The following is a 16,803-nucleotide window of genomic DNA, read 5'->3' on the forward strand; positions in this document are numbered from 1 at the left end:
TTATAAAATAAACTCTAGTGAGAATAACAAAGAATATTATGAATAAATATAATTGTTTTTAAAGTAACCATTTTAAGTGGTCCTAGACAATGATCAAAACATAGGTTGCAAGGTGATTTATTACATTGTTCCATACTCACTTTTCAGTGGGGGATGACTTGATGCTGCTAGTGGTAGTGTTTTCTTCTGCCATAGATCTATGAAATCAATAAATTTATTTAAAAGTGGAGAAAATTTTAAGTTCTTTTAAAGATTGTTCTTCAAGCAAACAATATCAAATATGTAACATGTCTTTTTCCAACATAAAACAACAGGCACAATCTCATTATTGAAGTGAATGCTATCAGGCACCTTGCTTTGCTGATTGGCTCTTTTCACTTCAATGTGAACTTATTCAAGCATTTATGCCATAAGCCCATCTGTAGAGGAAGGCCCCTGTACTCTATGGTATTTCTAATTCTTCAGATCAAATTAAGCCAAAACTGTTAAGTAGCACTAAAAAAAAATCAATTAATCAAAACATTATATGGTACTCCATATGGCAAAATCCTGCAAATTATGTAAGGAAACTCAATATTAAATATACTAAAATGTGTGTGATTCTTTATAGTTAATATGGTGATTTCACTTACTCAGTTGATGAATCCAAAAGTTTGATACATTAGAAAGCCATTATCATCTTATACTCTAGGGAGTTAGTTATACAGAGTAGTTTGAAGTACATAAAAATTAAATCACTTGCTCAAGATATCAGTTTTACATTCAAGATTTAGAATTTGTGAACAAGTTTTCCAAAGCTAAGAGTTATATTTCAGATGACCTACAATACTGCTTTCTGACTCTGAATCTAATATTAACAGCCATACATGTGATTTCTAGTTAAGAATTGACACTGTAATAAATATCATGGAAGCAGGTTCAAAGATCTTATCTCTAATTCAGAAAGAGATTGTGTTGTAATACAGATTTCGTGTTGATGACTGACCTGAGAAGCCATGCTTAATAAAACTATTGTTAGCAAGTTCCCTTGAAATGCAGTGTCACCTGTTCTTTAAAGCCTATGGGCAATATGGCTGTTTTAACAGGATCAAAAGTCTACATGTACCTTCTAAGATATTCTCGGCAGCCATGTTTCCTCCTACAGGGATACTGGTAGTCAACTAAATGATTCTAGGGTTGAACAATACTGGAAAACACACAATGGACATCAAACCAATTTGAATGTGTCTCCAGGTCTCTCCTTATGTTGCCTTACCTATAGTCATAGTCATTTCTAATAAAACACAAATACTATTTTCTCAATTTGTTTACTGTTATAAGAGTAAATATATACAACAAGTACATACCTGTCAGCTTCACTTTCCTCTCTGAAGCATTGCTTTCTTATTTTATCCTGATTAATTAAAAGGGCAATAGTAATGATAAGCAGAGGTACGGAAACGTACAAACTGACTTGAAAGTATTGTTTTTGTGAACTACCAGGACCTCTATCTGCAGATTTTCCAGCTAGAACAGAAAATATCAATTTGAAATTAGGTCAGAGATTTCAATAACCAAATGAGACAATGGAGAAGGCATTATTATCAACATTATTCCCAAACCTCAAACACCTCATTCATATTGACTGTGAATAAAATAAAAAACAAGAAATGAACTAAGTATATAAATGTGCTGTTGGGAATATTTTACTGATGTTTTTGATTGCTCAATTTTTACACTACATAATGTTTTCTTAGATTATATAATATTTGCAAACATTTACTAAATTATTTTCCAGTTTGTCAATTCACCTTGAAAGTCTTGCCATTTGTCAGCTTCCATAATGGTGTTGAGCCATTTTCATATTTGTTCTGTTTCTCTGAAGAAACCTTGATAGTAGTACAGATTTTGGTACTGGGAAGTAGGCTGCTATTCTAACAAATGCCTAAAAATGTGGAAATGACTTTGGAACTGGAAATGGGTAAAGGATGAAGTAGTTTAATAAGCACCAAAAGAAGGGGTTAGGGCTACCACCTTGGATGGTGAAGGTGACATTGCCATGCTAGTGAACCTGGAGAGAAGAATAGCAACCAAAATGGAATTATTTGAGAAGCCATAAGATCCAACGCAACTTGCCTTGCTAGATTTTGGACTTTCTTGTGACCTAGTACCACTTCCTTCTTTCCAATTTCTCCCCTTTGAAATGCATCTCCTGTTCCTATCTCACCCTTGTACTTTGGAAGCATTTAACTTGTTTGACTTCACAAATTCATAACTCTAGAGGAATTTCGACTCAGGATGAATCATAACTCTCACTCATACCTGACGTAAACTACATTCAGATGAGATTTTGGACTTGCAATTAATGCTGGAATAGGTTAAGATTTGGGAGTCTTCTGGGATAGACTGACTATAATTTTCATGTAAGAAGAATATATCCTTATAAATTTGAAGAGCATTGAATATAATATTATGGATGAACAGGCAAAAGGTGAAAGCAACCCATCAATATATGATAAATAAATAAAATATGGTATATATTCACAATAGAAAGTTATTCAGCCTTCAAAAGGAATGAAGTTCTGACATAAGCTACCTTGAGGACATTATGCTAAGTGAAATAAATCAATCACTAAAACACAAATGCTGTATATTTCCAATTATGTGAGTAGCCAAATTCATAGATAAAGTAGAATGCCCATTTCCAGGGTCTGGGGAATAATACATAATTGACATAATGTATCATCTTTACAAGATTTTGACAAAAGCTCTAAAGAGAGATGATGGTTGCATGATGATGTACAACAAGAATGTACAATGAAGTTTACACACTGAAACACATTTAGATCATAAAATTTGTTATGTATGGTCTGCCACAATTAAATGTGTGTGCATGTGTTATAAAAGGTCAAATATCCTAGACATGGCATCGGGAAGGGAGTGAGCATCCTCGAGACCTGCGCCGCCATGCCCCCAGGGTGTGAGATGTGGAGAGGACTACCGGTAACTGGGGCCTGGCGGGTAGGAGAAGTGAGGGGGATAGAAACCAGGAGCAACCCAAAGAGACCAGGTTGGGGAGACACCCAGCAGGGGAGAGAGAGCCACCCCACATGGATTACTTTCTACATCCTGAGGGAAGAGACTTAGCCTGGAAAGCACGACACCACCTACTGGAAGAGAAGAAAATAGAACTCTAAGAATGCATTCTCCCCCCCCCCCTTTATATATATATATATATTTTTTTTCTTCTTTCTTCTTTTTTTTCTTTCTTTTTTCCTTTTCTTTTCTCTCTTTCTTCTTCTTTATAAGTATACTCTTCTTTCTCCCTCTCTTCTCCTCCCAGCCTCCCAAGCATTCTTCTACTACATGTAATTTACTAAACGCAAATAGGTGAATGTTTCTAGGCTTCCTATAGTCCTCCTAAGTACTTAGCTACCCCAAAATACTCCTATCTATTCTCCTGTTAATGTCCCTCTTCAGTAGAACTCTTCTCCAAAGTAGCTAAGATATACTAACCCCCATATCCTCACATCTTTCCACCTAAACATAAAGTCCTAAGACCAAACCTCAGTTCTCTATACACCATCAGAATCTGTATGTCTTTTATGAAACTAATGAATTTCCTTTAAATTATAATTGAACCCAACATCTCTAGACATTGTCTCCCATCACAAAGGAGAGATCTCGGAGTTATACAAAAGCAAAACAAATTTACAGGAGAAAATAATAACACAGCATTCAGAGCTGGAAAGAAACATGAGCATCATGAAAAAACAAGGAAAAAAGGAACACAAACAGTGCAGGACAACTCAACATTACAGGAGTTGCTAGCCACAGCAGAGAGATTGTCAAAAAAAGACTTCAAGATATGCATGCTTCAGATGTTATGGAGTCTTAAAGAAGACCTTAGACAGCAAATGCAGATAATGAAAGATCACTTCAAGAATGAATTACATCAACAAATCCAAGAAGCAAAAGAGCAACTCTACAGGGAGATAGAGGTTATACAAAAACAACAGCAAAAAAAAAAAAAAAAAAAAGAAAGAAAAGAAATCCTGGAATGAAGGAAATTATAAACCAAATTAAAAACTCAAATTAGAGTATCACCAGTAGAGTAGAACAATTAGAAATCAGAACATCAGACCACGAAGACAAAATATATCATCTTGAAAAGAGCCTAGACAACTCAGAAAGGCTTATAAGAAACCATGAGCAGAACATCCAAGAAATTTGGGATACCATAAAAAGACCAAATTTAAGAGTTATTGGGATAGAGGAAGGTATAGATGTCCAAACCAAAAGAATGAGCAATCCGTTCAATGAAATAATTTTGTATTTTATTTAGAGACCTGCGTGGGCTCTCTCTCATCTAGCGAGGAGGTTCACAGGACAGGGTAGAGGAGAGTGTGGCTGCAGAGTCACAAAGCAAGACCTCCAGAGACCAAGCAGGAAGCAGGTCTAATTTTATTGCACAGTTACCACGTATATATACTCAGGCAGTAGCTAAGCAGATTACAGGCAACCACCAATGCAATTTCTGCCAACTGTCCTTGCCACAACCAATTGAAAAGTGGGCTGTGAAACAAGCACAGGGAGTGCAACATGAAGCCTCACTCCCAGGGCTGTGTCTACAGGGTAAGGCATTTTCTGCTCACATGCCTAACAAGAAGGAGTGGTTTGCCATTCAGAGGCCCTTAACGTATTCCGTGTATGTAGTAATCCATGCACTTGTCCCCACATACCTATAACTAAAAAATATTTTTAAAGACTATTAAATGCTTTTGCAATAGAAGTGACCAAAAACTTTTATTATGAAATCTTCTATATCACAGGTAAGTAAATCATACTCCCTTTAGTGAAGTGTATGAGTGTGCAATATATTGAACAGATGAGATCTTTTCCCATAAGATGTTTATAGACTAAATGGAAGTTATAATAATTTGATTTTCTACTGTCAGCTAAGTATGCATGTAGAAGAGCAAAGTGTACTTTGTATTTGCTCAAGGTAGCAGAAATTTCTGCAGCCACACTCCCCTCTACCCTGTTCCGTGGACCTCCTCACTAGATGAGAGAGAGCCCACACAGAGATGAACATGATATCTTTATTTTATTTTTATGTGGTGCTGAGGATTTAACCCAGTGTCTCATGCATGGTAGATGAGCATATTACCTCTGAGCCACAACCCAGCCCCTAATGATTCTTTTTATTTATAAAATGAGAGAAGATAACTTCTGTAGATATATATATATATATATATATATATATATATATATATATATATATACACACACACACACACACAAGATAACTAGTATTGCTGCCAGACTTAGAACGTATGTTAACATATGAGCCTCCCATAAATCCTTAATTTTAAAATGTGGAAATATAAGGTTATTCTTCTCTAATTTTTAATAACATGGAGGATGAAAACAGAAAAGGGGAAGATACAATAAAACAGAAATTTATCCACTCTTTTTTCAAAAAGATTATGCTAAGTGAAATAAGCCAGATGTGGAAAGGCAAGTATGACATGTTCTCCCTCATATGTGGAAGCTTAAAAAAAAAGTCAAACTTAATATAGAATAATGAATAGTAGAGGTTGGTAAGAATGTGGTAGGGTGAGGAGGCTGGACAAAGAGAGGTTGAATTTTATCAGTGCTTACTGTATGCTCATGTGGCTCTATAACACTAAGGTACTTTGGGAGTGTTTAAAAGTGACAAGCATTTTAGACATGGATAACCTAGAAAATGAAGTATGCAAAAGACCTGACTGACAAATAGCCCTTCTTCCAGTACAAGCCTGTAGATACAAAGTAAGTGGACATGTTTTGTAGACCTGAAAAATAAATCTTGACCCTGCTGCTCTGTCAAATAAAATCCCAAGAAATCCAAGCTACAATACTTTCATTACAAAGATATTTTACTTGATGACCTCACTTGCTTTGAAAGCACTTTGCTGTGCTGACACCAGCAATCAAAATAATAATGGCTTGATATGGAGTAGAGTTGCAAGTCAAAATAAATTTTACTGTTAAGTTTATTCAGTTTTGCTAATACATAAAAATGAGGGTGTCTTAAAAGCTAAAAGCAATTCACAGAAGTATATTGGAAAATAAAACAGAAAGGATAAAAATATATGACTACATCATGGAACAAAAAGTTATTTTTATTTAATATAAGGAATGTCTAATTATTCCTATTTATTTATGTTTTTAAAGTCTTATATTTGTGTGCCTCAAGAACATAGCCAGCATAATGGACCCAGTGAAGAGTTTATTAAAGTTAAATCGCAACATTGGAGGACTTTCTTTTTCTCATTATAAAATGCTACTATATCTTTCTCAACAATAAGATTTGTCATAAACAATTATCACTAATACTGTTCGCTAGTCCTATTATGCTTTAAACAACAAATGTAAGCAATATAGAATAATATATAATCATTTATATATCTACTTTTTACTTTTTTGTGAAAATAATATATATATATATATATATATATATATATATATATATACACACACACACACAGATACACACACACACACACAGTCATACGTAACATCTTAGCTTTTCTTTTAGCCTGATACATAGTTGGATATGGCTATATATCATCTCTCTAAAAAGTTAATCATCTTATAACAACCAACTACAGAGAAGTCTGACTAGGACTTGCATGATTTTCTTATAAAGTCCCAAAAGGAAGGGGGATAGGATGGACAGCTCACCAATGTTCCCAGTTAATTTGAATGAGTTTGACATACCTTGTAGAACCAGGGGATGTCCCCTAGTTTTTTGCAGTCTCATCTTTTTTTTTATCTCAAAATACTACTCAGGTACAGCAAGGGTGAAATGCAAAAGAAGAAATTTCATAAGACTACTTTGGAGTCACATGGCAGGAGAAAGACAACCAAGTATCAAGTCAATAGGAAAAAAAAGACAGCCTGAATCCCAGGAATATTATTATAACCATGACTAGTGAAACATTTGAAACTAGGAATATCTGAGACAATTAAAAGTGAAAAACTTGAATTAACTGGTCAAAGTATATGCAATGGAATTTCTACTTTTAAAATTGCCTAATATTAGGTACACTTTTTTATTCATAAACAAAGTCAGTGCTAAGACAGAAAGAACATTACAAACCTACAATTTCAGATTTTAAAAAGTCTAACAAATAAAATAAAGCCATATCTGTTGACATAAGGTTATCTGTGTAATCTAACTTCAAACAAAGTATTAAGGACACCAACCCATTTTAATTTCATGTCCATCATCAACACTTCCAAATCCCCCAGCCTTCTTTGCACAGTCAGGAGGGGTATATCCTTCCTCACAATGGCAATGGTTAAAATTGTTGCAGGAGTCACTTATGTCAAACCTTAACAAAAATTTAAAAATACAGCCAGATAGTGATGAATAAGGGAATCTTATGCACTTCTTTCTGATAACAAGAACTATTTCGAGAAACTCAGTCACAACCATAAACTTGTACAAAGGCCAGCTCAGCCTTACACAGAAAATATTAGTGTGCTGACATCTGCTGAACAACTGCCTATTCAATCTTGGGCTGTTCAATCAAGTTACTGATTCTTGTAGCCAAAGGTAATCACTTCAAAATAGCTTATGTAATCCTCCTCCTTTTATTTTTGTCTCCCTTTGCTTCCCTGAATATGCACATTGTTTACTGTGGTGCACTTATTCCCATTGCAACGTTCATTCTTCAAATAAGTCATTATTTTGGAGTATTTCTCTCCATTTCTTATTTCAGGTTGAGAATAGCCACAAAACATTTATATTTGGGGAAAATAAAATGCTGATTGGATATTTAATGATAATAGAAAGTCAAAACAAATGGATTGGGCATGCTAATATTGACTGTGTCCTTTAGATATATATACTGAAATATTTATGGATGAGTTCATTTGAAATCTGATATTTGAATCAATATATTAAAAATAATTTGAGAAGGTAAGAATAGATGTATTAGTTAGCTTTCCATCGCTATAACAAATACTTGAGATAATCAACGTATAAAGAGAAAAGGTTTATTACATTGGCTCACAGTTTTGGAGGCTCTGGTCTATGATTTGTGGACCAATTGTTTTTAGGCCTCTGGTGATGGTGCTGGAGGGCAATGACAAGGAGCAGATGGTGGAACAAAACCACTCACCTCATAGCCAGAAATCGGAGAGTGAGGAGAGGGCTGTGATCCCATAATCCTCTTTGAGACAACACTCCCAGTGTCCTAAAGACATCCCACTAAGCCCCACCCCACCTCTTCAAGTTTCCATCGCCTCCTAAGAGCACCCTGAGACCAAGTCTGTAATGCATGGACTTTGGGAGGGTATTTCAGAGTAGACAAATAAAACTGTCCATGTTTTAACAGGATGATTGGTACATGGGGGTTTTTATACCAATTTCTCTACTTTCATCAATGTTCAAGAATTTTTTTTTTTCATGATTATAAAAGAAAAGGAAACAAAAATCACAGATTTTGTCTACTGAGGCTTGGGGAAAGAAGTTCTGTTTCCTCTTAAATCGGTATGCTTAAAATTGCTGACAGACATTTTTACAGCAGTCTATCTTCCTTGCTGGAGAAAGCACATTTGTGGTGAATGGGAGACCATCCTTCAGGGAGAACAGAGACAGTGGATGGGGAATGAGAGGTAGAGTGCTGATTTACAGAGTGCTGGGCCAGAACTTTCTTTGTGTGCTAATAGAAGCCTGCTGATCACAAATAATCCCATTGTATGAAATGTGCACATATGTAAAGAAATTTATATATCTGTGCATAAAACAAACACACACATATGCACACATTTGTGCGTGTATGTATTGCATTTAATATATTTCACAAATTTAAATGTAAGTATTGCTCTTAAATCTTTAGTCCTTCTGCACTTTATTTTTTAGAACGTAGTAAGAAGTACACGACTTTTCTCCCCAAATAATTAACCCAGCATCATTTATTGAATAATTATGTGTGATTTTCCCACCAATTTGACATGCCAGTATGTCATGTTAATGGAATCCAAATACTTAGGTCTGCATGAGCTCATCTATTGTTTCCATCTGTATTTTTTAGCACATGTGTCACATGCTTTAATTATGTTGGTATAGAAAACAATGCAAAATATGAAAGTTCAAGTTCTGGCTTCCAAAAATTACTCCCATTTTTCAGTATTTTATTTTTGGTACTGGGAATTGAACCCAGGATTGCTTAACCACTAAGCCACATCCCCAACCCTTTTTAATTTTTTTATCGAGACAAGGCCTCACTAATTTGCTTAGGGCCTTTCTGAGTTGCTGAGGCTGGCTTTGAACTTGAGATACTCCTGCCTCGGCCTCCTGAGTTGCTGGGATTACAGGCGTGTGCTACCATGCCCAGCACATTTTTCAGTATTTTAGATGCCTTCCTACTCCGTTAGCTTTAAAGAAAATTAAGAATAATATTTCCAAGATTTTACAAATCAACTTTTAAATTACAGTTGTATTATATTCATATATTATCAATGGGGATTTTTAAGAACCCTGAAAATGTAAATACACTTTCTGAAAATTACATAGTTTATATTATCCTAAAATACTTTGATCAGGGAATACAAAATGCATAGCACTTCAAGTTTTCTTTCTAGAAAAGCTGACCTTTTTAAAAAAAAAAAATCTGAGTTCTTCATTTTATGTTCCTACTAGTTTTTTTCCTTTCTCTTCTTCTCCCTTTTTTTTTTTAACAAGATGCTTCTTTTTTAAAAAAAAATATTTATTTTTTTAGTTGTAGTTGGACACAATACCTTTATTCCATTCATTTATTTTTATGTGGTGCTGAGGATCAAACACAGGGCCCTGTGCATGCTAGGCGAGTGCCCTACCACTGAGCCACAATCCCAGCCCCAACAAGATGCTTCTTTATTTCCGGTATTGTAGGCAATGCAGAATCTGGTAAGATAAGTTCTGTCAATATAACTTATTTGAATAGTCTCCATTTCTAATGTATGTTTGCGTTTCTGAATAATTTTATCACAGCCAGGTTCTGTATTTTGTCGTTTGAATCACTGTTGAATTCCAGAGAAGGCAAGTGCCTATATGCTTGGAAATGGGGTTCCCCCTGCTGGTAGATTTAGCACCTTTGTTGCATCCTGTTCTCAGAGTCTTAAAATCCAGTTCTATTTTACAGCATCTTGGACCTTGGAGATTAAAGTATTGCTCATTAATATGATAGATTGTTGGTGTGGATAATATTTATGGATGTGAAGTTTATAGGACCATATAACTAATTCTAAAGTGTGCAAACCAGAACTAAGAAAGAGAAGAGATGGCGATAGTTTGAAGGCATTGAGTGGTGTGCTGGTAGATGTTTAACAATTAGCTCTCTGAAAGGCATTAATTTATAGCATTGGCTAATTTTCCTGTTATAAATATTTCCATCATGGCTCATTGCAAGATCTAGTATGACATCACCAAATGTGGAGTTGAGAAAGGTACTCATAATTGGTTCCCACAAGCCAACTCCAGCACACCATTTAGGACATGGAAAAGATTGAGCAGATCTTGTTTTCTGCATAGGCTATGTAAAAGACCATAGTGCACAGGAGAAAAATCAAGCACTTTAAACTTAAATCCAAATCCACAGCTTTCTAGCTTTAAGCAATGTGTTCTTTGAATCTAAGTTTTCTTGTATCTAAAATGAATGCATAGTATCTACCTTGCAAGAATATTTTAAAAATTTAATTGGATAATGCATATACATCACTTCAGCACAGCATGCATTTCTAATAAATGGCAAATTAGCTCTACAAACACATACAGAGGAAAAGGGATTGTTTAAACTAAAGGACAAGATAACTAGGGACCAGGATGCTTACCATGCACCGGATGGCGACTGTTAACTGTCACTCAAATTCTCCAGCATTAGAGAATTGATATCAAAGAAAGGCAGTTTTTTTTAATTTGCTTTGAGGAAGTCACTGTAGTCATCATGAGCAACACATGTTGATCATCATAAGAAACACTAAATAGCATATAAATATTATGTCTTGATTTTTATTTTCTTTGAAGAGGCAACAGAAGGTGATTAACTGTCAAACAAAGAAGAACACATTATTTGGGGCTGTCTGGTATTGGTCCATTGGTAAAAGGACAAAGAGGTATGTTTTCCTCCTTTTTGTATTTTTCTACTGGGGAGGATTTATTTCTAGTCTTTACTGGAAGGGGAGCAGCCGTTTAAGAGTCCTGACTTAGTGAAGGCCTCTCAGTTTCATCTTCCTGCCCTAGGAAGATCCAAGACTCCATCTCTCATCTCTCTCTAGGTATTGAGAAGATTCCCTGGGGAGCTGAAGACAAAGCTTCTCCTAGATGAGTGAGACTAACAACCCTGTGCTTCAACTGCCAGAGTATTGCCCTTGTGCTCCCAACCTCCCCGAAGTCTTCACCCCAGTTCCCCCAGCTCTACCTAAGCCCTACCCTCCAACCAAACCAGCGAACACTCTCCATGAAGCTAACAATCCATAATGCAAATATCACATGATATGAAAAATTCTGTGACGATGGATGCTATTTGATTTGAAGAAGAATAAAAGCAGCAGAAAGAACAGGCAGAATCATCCAAGAAAAAAATTTCGAATGTTTTTTTAAAAGTGTCATCTATAAATTGTTTTGTTAAAAACTTCCCATGGTAAGTTTCCAACATTTTTTAAAAAGAAAATTAAAGCAAAAAGCTTTAGTATTCAAAATTAAAATTTGCATAAACTCTTACACTAGGTGTAAGATCTCTAGTCTTGAATATTGAGTCTCTACACTTTTAGTGTAAAGTCACCTACTGTGCAAACTTCTATCATGGCCAATGATCTGTGCCAATTTGGCTAGATAATGGTACCCAGCAGTTTGCTCATATATCACTTTTTAAATGAGATTAACATTTAAATCAGTAGGCTTTGACTAAAGCAGATTACTCTCCATATAACATGGGTAGGCCCCATCCAATCAGGCCATAAAAGAAAAGACTTCCCAAAAGGGAAGAAAATTCTTCCTTGAGAATACAATATGGAAACCCTGCCTGAGTTACCACCTTACAGATTTGGATTCAAGACTGCAAACTCAATTCTTTTCTTTTTCTTTCTTTTTTTTTTTTTTTAAATTTAGAATCAGGGTCTCACTGAGTTGTTTAGCACCTTGCTTTTGCTGAGGCTGGCTTAAACTCCTGATCATCCTGCCTCAACCTCCCAAGGTGCTGGGATTACAGGCATGCACCATCATGTTCGGCTGCAAACTTGATTCTTCCTGAACTTTTAATCTGTTAGCCTGCTCTACAGATTTTTGCTTAGCCTGTCTCCCTGTCTACAGCACACCATTTGCTTAGCCTGTATCCCTGTCTCTGAATCTCTCTATATTGTTTTGATTCTACTTCTCTGTAGAACCCTAATACAACCTCTATTTTCAATATGAAAATTTTAAGCTTTTTAAAAAATGTAACTATCAATCTACCTTTAAATGAAGAGGTGATAAGTGTATTGAATGGAGCATCTATTCTCTGGAAGAGCTATGGACCTGAGTGCAAGGTTTTCCTAAAGGGAACACTCCTTGCACATAGCACTAAGACCTAACTTCATAGGAGATGTTTCAGCAGACGCTGTACCTTAACCTTCACCCATCATGGCTGTGTTCCAGAGCAACTGTCAAAATATGGTTTATGGGAGGCTTCTCTGCTTTGATGAAGAGATAGATGTTCTAAAACTTTACCTCACTGTATGTATGTATTATATTATTAGTAGATTTTTTCTGAAACCACGTCAAAGTAGGTTAACAGATGGGGTGTAAATATCTTCTTCTCATACACATTAAGAAGGCTATTATAAAAAATAGATATTAAAAAATAGATATTAAAAAAAATAGATAATTGCTAGAAGATATCCATGCACTGTGTGTGGACTAGAGCGCTGTTGGAGCCATTAGGTAGGAAAGACTGGTTTCAGGAACTCCCAGTAGGAATCTACCAGTTTGTGAATGCCTGGTTTATGTGGCATCCTACCTAGCTCACCTCTCAAGTTCAAGCATAGCATAGAGAAGGGTGTAGCTTGTAAAATGCTAATCAATCTGTTTACTGCAAAACCCCTTCCACAGAAGCCAGCACCAAACCAAGACTTCTCTCACTGAAACCTTATCCCTGCCTTTGATGTACTCCCCCTTAAATAAAGAATCAGAGCCCGTTTTCAATTGTTCAGTTCTGGCTCCCATCAGGACTAGAAGACACATCAGGTGCTCCTCTTTCCATACCTAATTTCTGGCTCTGTCTTTATTTCTTGTTGATTATTTCAGACTTTTTATTTTCCAGGCGGCTCACACCTCCTGAGCAGGAACCTACCCTGTTGGGGTGCTAGACACCTCCTCATAGATGATAAATGTTGGCAAGAATATGAAGAAATTAGAAACTGTGTGCAGGGTTGGTACAAACTTAAAATGGTGCTGCCACTACAGAAAACAGTCCTCAAAAAATCGAACATAAAATTACCATATAATTGAGGAATTCTACTTCTGTGTATATATATATATATATCTAAAAGCACTGAAAGGAAGAATTTGAAGGGATATTTTTATACCAAAGCTCATAGAAGCATTATTTGCAATATCCAAAAGGTAGAAATAATCCAAGTGTTTATCAACAGATGAATGGATAAACAAAATGTTATATACAATGGAATATCATCCAGTCACAAAAAGGAAGGAAATTCAGACACATGCTACAACGTGATGAAACTTGAAGACATTATGCTGAGTGAGATAGGAAAAAGGAAAAACATTGAATGATTCTATTAACATGAAATATTTAGAATAGAACAAGTCTACAGAAGAGGGGGCCGGGTGTAAGGAGTACAAACGGGAGTTGCTGCGACATGATTAAATCAGTCAGGATCACTCTGGGTGATGGGGGCACAGGTGAGCAAAGTTACTCCCATCATGGCAACTGGAATGCAAAGAGAGAGAAGAAGGGGTTCCAACATCCCTTCCAAGACTACACCCCTAACATCCTTCCACTAGACCCCATTTTCCTAAAGGTTCCACCACCAACGGGGGCCAATTTTTTAATACATGAGACTTTAAGGGACACTTAAGGTCCAAACCATAATATTTTTGTTGTTGTTGTTGTTTTTCTGATCTCAGAAAAGATCTAAGAAGGATGAGGTTATGGTTGCCCCCTCTGGCCAAAGTGCTTTCAACTTTACAGTTATGTCTCAGCTTATGCACCTGAATGCTTTATAATTATCTCCCCCCGAAAAAAACAATTACCCTTGGGCCTGGGATTGTGGCTCAGAGAAAGAGCGCTCAACTAGCACGCATGAGGAACTGGGTTCAATCCTCAGCAACACATAAAAATAAAATAAAATAAATATTGTGTCTACCTATATCTGAAAAATAAATGATTACAAAACAAAACAAAAAAACTACCCTTTACAATGATTTTGCTTCTGTAAAAAGCTAAGATCACCCTCAACACACTGAAGGTATTATCTGATGTCTCCACAATGGATGTCCATTTTTAAAGAGAAGGCCTGGGGAGATAGAAATCAGGGTGCCTAAAAGGTCACCTTGAAATGGTCAAGAGAGTTCTGAAGCCATTTTTCTTGTGGTGACTAGACGTCTGACCACTGTTGGTAAAGCAAACAGAGAAGCCATTGCAGGGTCCCCAGCCTGCTGAATGAAACACAGCCCCAACCACGAAGATGACTCAGCTGCAGGCCAGCACGCCACATGCTTCACACCATCTGATCTTAAAGGATGCTGAGGTGGTTAAGGGGGGTGTGACTTTGCTTCAGTGATCTCACAGAAGTGTTCAGTGGACAGAGCAAGGGCGAAGAAAGCTCTCCTCTTGAGAGACGTTGAGCCCAAGCTGCTTAACCAAGACCCTGGGAATCATCCATGTGGGACATTATCAATCAGAAAGATCTTGTTTTGGAAACAAACAAACAAACAATCTATACTATGACATTAATGATGATGGTGAAGACTATTATTTTTATTAAATATACTTTTATAAAAATAAAAATTTATTTGTGGATGAGGATCTAGCCTATCAGGCCCAAGCTCTGCTGTCCTCACTGTCATTCTCCACCTAAAAGACAGAGCTCAGCATTCTGTGTTGTGACCTCAGGAAACAAGCCCACCAAGCCCTACTAGGCCAAATCATAATTGGGTTCCATGAGAGCAAGTAGAAGGAATTTTCCTACCACAGGTACCCCAGCTAAACGATTAATAAAAAGTAAAATATGAAGGCTGTTGTCTAAACTTTGTACCATTTCAGGATAAAAAGTAAGCTCTCAAATGGAAACAAAGGCCAACTTTTCTATTTGTTTATTTAATTTTAATTTTGGCGGCTGAGCACTATGTTAATTATGGCACACGCTCCTACAACACACACCCTTTCAGCTCATTAACTGACCCTAACACCCTGTCACCATTTGTGTCTATAAATATTCCCTGGCTACTATTTGTTCATCTCCTTTTACAAACATCTTCTCTTAAATATCCTTACATGTCACCCTCTTACAAGGCACTCTAGTCCCCTCTTATCCCCATTTTTGCTTCCCAAGGTTTTAGTTATCTGCAATCAACGGCAGTCTGAAAATATTAAATGTAAAATTACAAAAATGAACAATGCAATGTTTAAAACTGCACACCATTCTGGGTGATGTGATGAAATTCTGTGCTGTTCTCCTCTATCCCATGCAGTATATAAATCATTTCTTTGTCTGGCATATCCTCACTGCCACAACGGTAGTTGGCCCTTCACAGCCACAGTTTCTGCATCAGTGGCTTTAATTAACCAGAGACTGTGTTACTACTTGGTAGTCAGGCCTACGATGGGTGTGTCTGAGCAGAATATGTACACACTCTTTTTTTTTTTTTTGTCATTTTTCAAGCAATGGAGGATAACAACTGTTCTCATAGCACTTATGTTCTATTAGGTATTTAAGTAAGTTAGGGATGATTTAAAGTATATAGAAGGATGTGCATAGGTTATATGCAAATTCTACACCGTTTGTATATGTATATTTGATATACACAGGAGTCCCAGAACTGATACTCCACAGACACGAGGGGGTGAGTATAGATCCTGCAGACAGAAGTCAGCCATCTGAGTTGTCAGATCAACTGTCATGTCTCAATACTTCTGTCAATAACACTTGTTTTACTTAATGGTGCTCCAAAGCACAAGAACAGGGATGCTGGCAATTTTGTTAGTGTGTTATTATGATCATTCTATGTTATTATTAGTTGTTATTAATCTGTAACTGGTTTATTTTATTTAAAAAATTTTAATTTATTTATTTATTTGTTCCAATTAGTTATACATGTGAGTGTGTATGTATGCATGCATATGTGTGTATGTATATGTGTGTGTGTGTGTATGTATATGATTCCAGATATCAGACATCTATTGGAGTCTTGTAATATATCCCCTGCAGATAAGGAAGGACTACTGTATACATTTCCAAATCTCTAAAGAATGTGCAAAAAAAAGTGTTGTTGGGTGCAGTAGCACATGTCTGTAATTCCAGTGATTCAGGAGGCTGAAACAGGAGGATCACAAAGCTCTGGGCAGCTTGAGCAACTTAGCAAGACCCTGACTCAAAATAAAATTAAAAGGGCTGGTGATATAGCTCAGTGATAGAACACCCCTGAGTTCAATTCCCAGTACCAGGAAAAAAAAAGAATGTGCAAAAAATATCATCTATAGGACTTTTGGAGATTGTACAATAGGGGAAATTGAGGCTATCAATAGAAAAGGTATTATTAAAATGTTTTATGTACTGATTGTGGTGGTGGTT

At 36.2% G+C, this 16,803-nt stretch overlaps 1 protein-coding gene across 1 annotated transcript; it reads right to left on the reverse strand.

Moving 5' to 3' along the window:
* Positions 1-79: 79 nt before the first annotated feature.
* LOC124105999 (disintegrin and metalloproteinase domain-containing protein 5-like) lies at positions 80-8,158 on the reverse strand. The gene is made up of 4 exons (XM_058585310.1): positions 8,154-8,158; positions 7,234-7,361; positions 1,347-1,506; positions 80-197 (listed from the first exon to the last, which is right to left on the reverse strand). Exons 1-4 carry the CDS (start codon positions 8,156-8,158, stop codon positions 137-139), a joined length of 354 nt encoding a protein of 117 aa, XP_058441293.1. The 3' UTR covers positions 80-136.
* Positions 8,159-16,803: the final 8,645 nt, after the last annotated feature.

The sequence above is a fragment of the Marmota monax genome, unplaced genomic scaffold, assembly GCF_021218885.2.
Source record: "Marmota monax isolate L192 unplaced genomic scaffold, Marmota_monax_Labrador192_F-V1.1 WCK01_AAM20220418_F8-fsc00438, whole genome shotgun sequence".
NCBI classification, from domain to species: Eukaryota; Metazoa; Chordata; class Mammalia; order Rodentia; family Sciuridae; genus Marmota; species Marmota monax.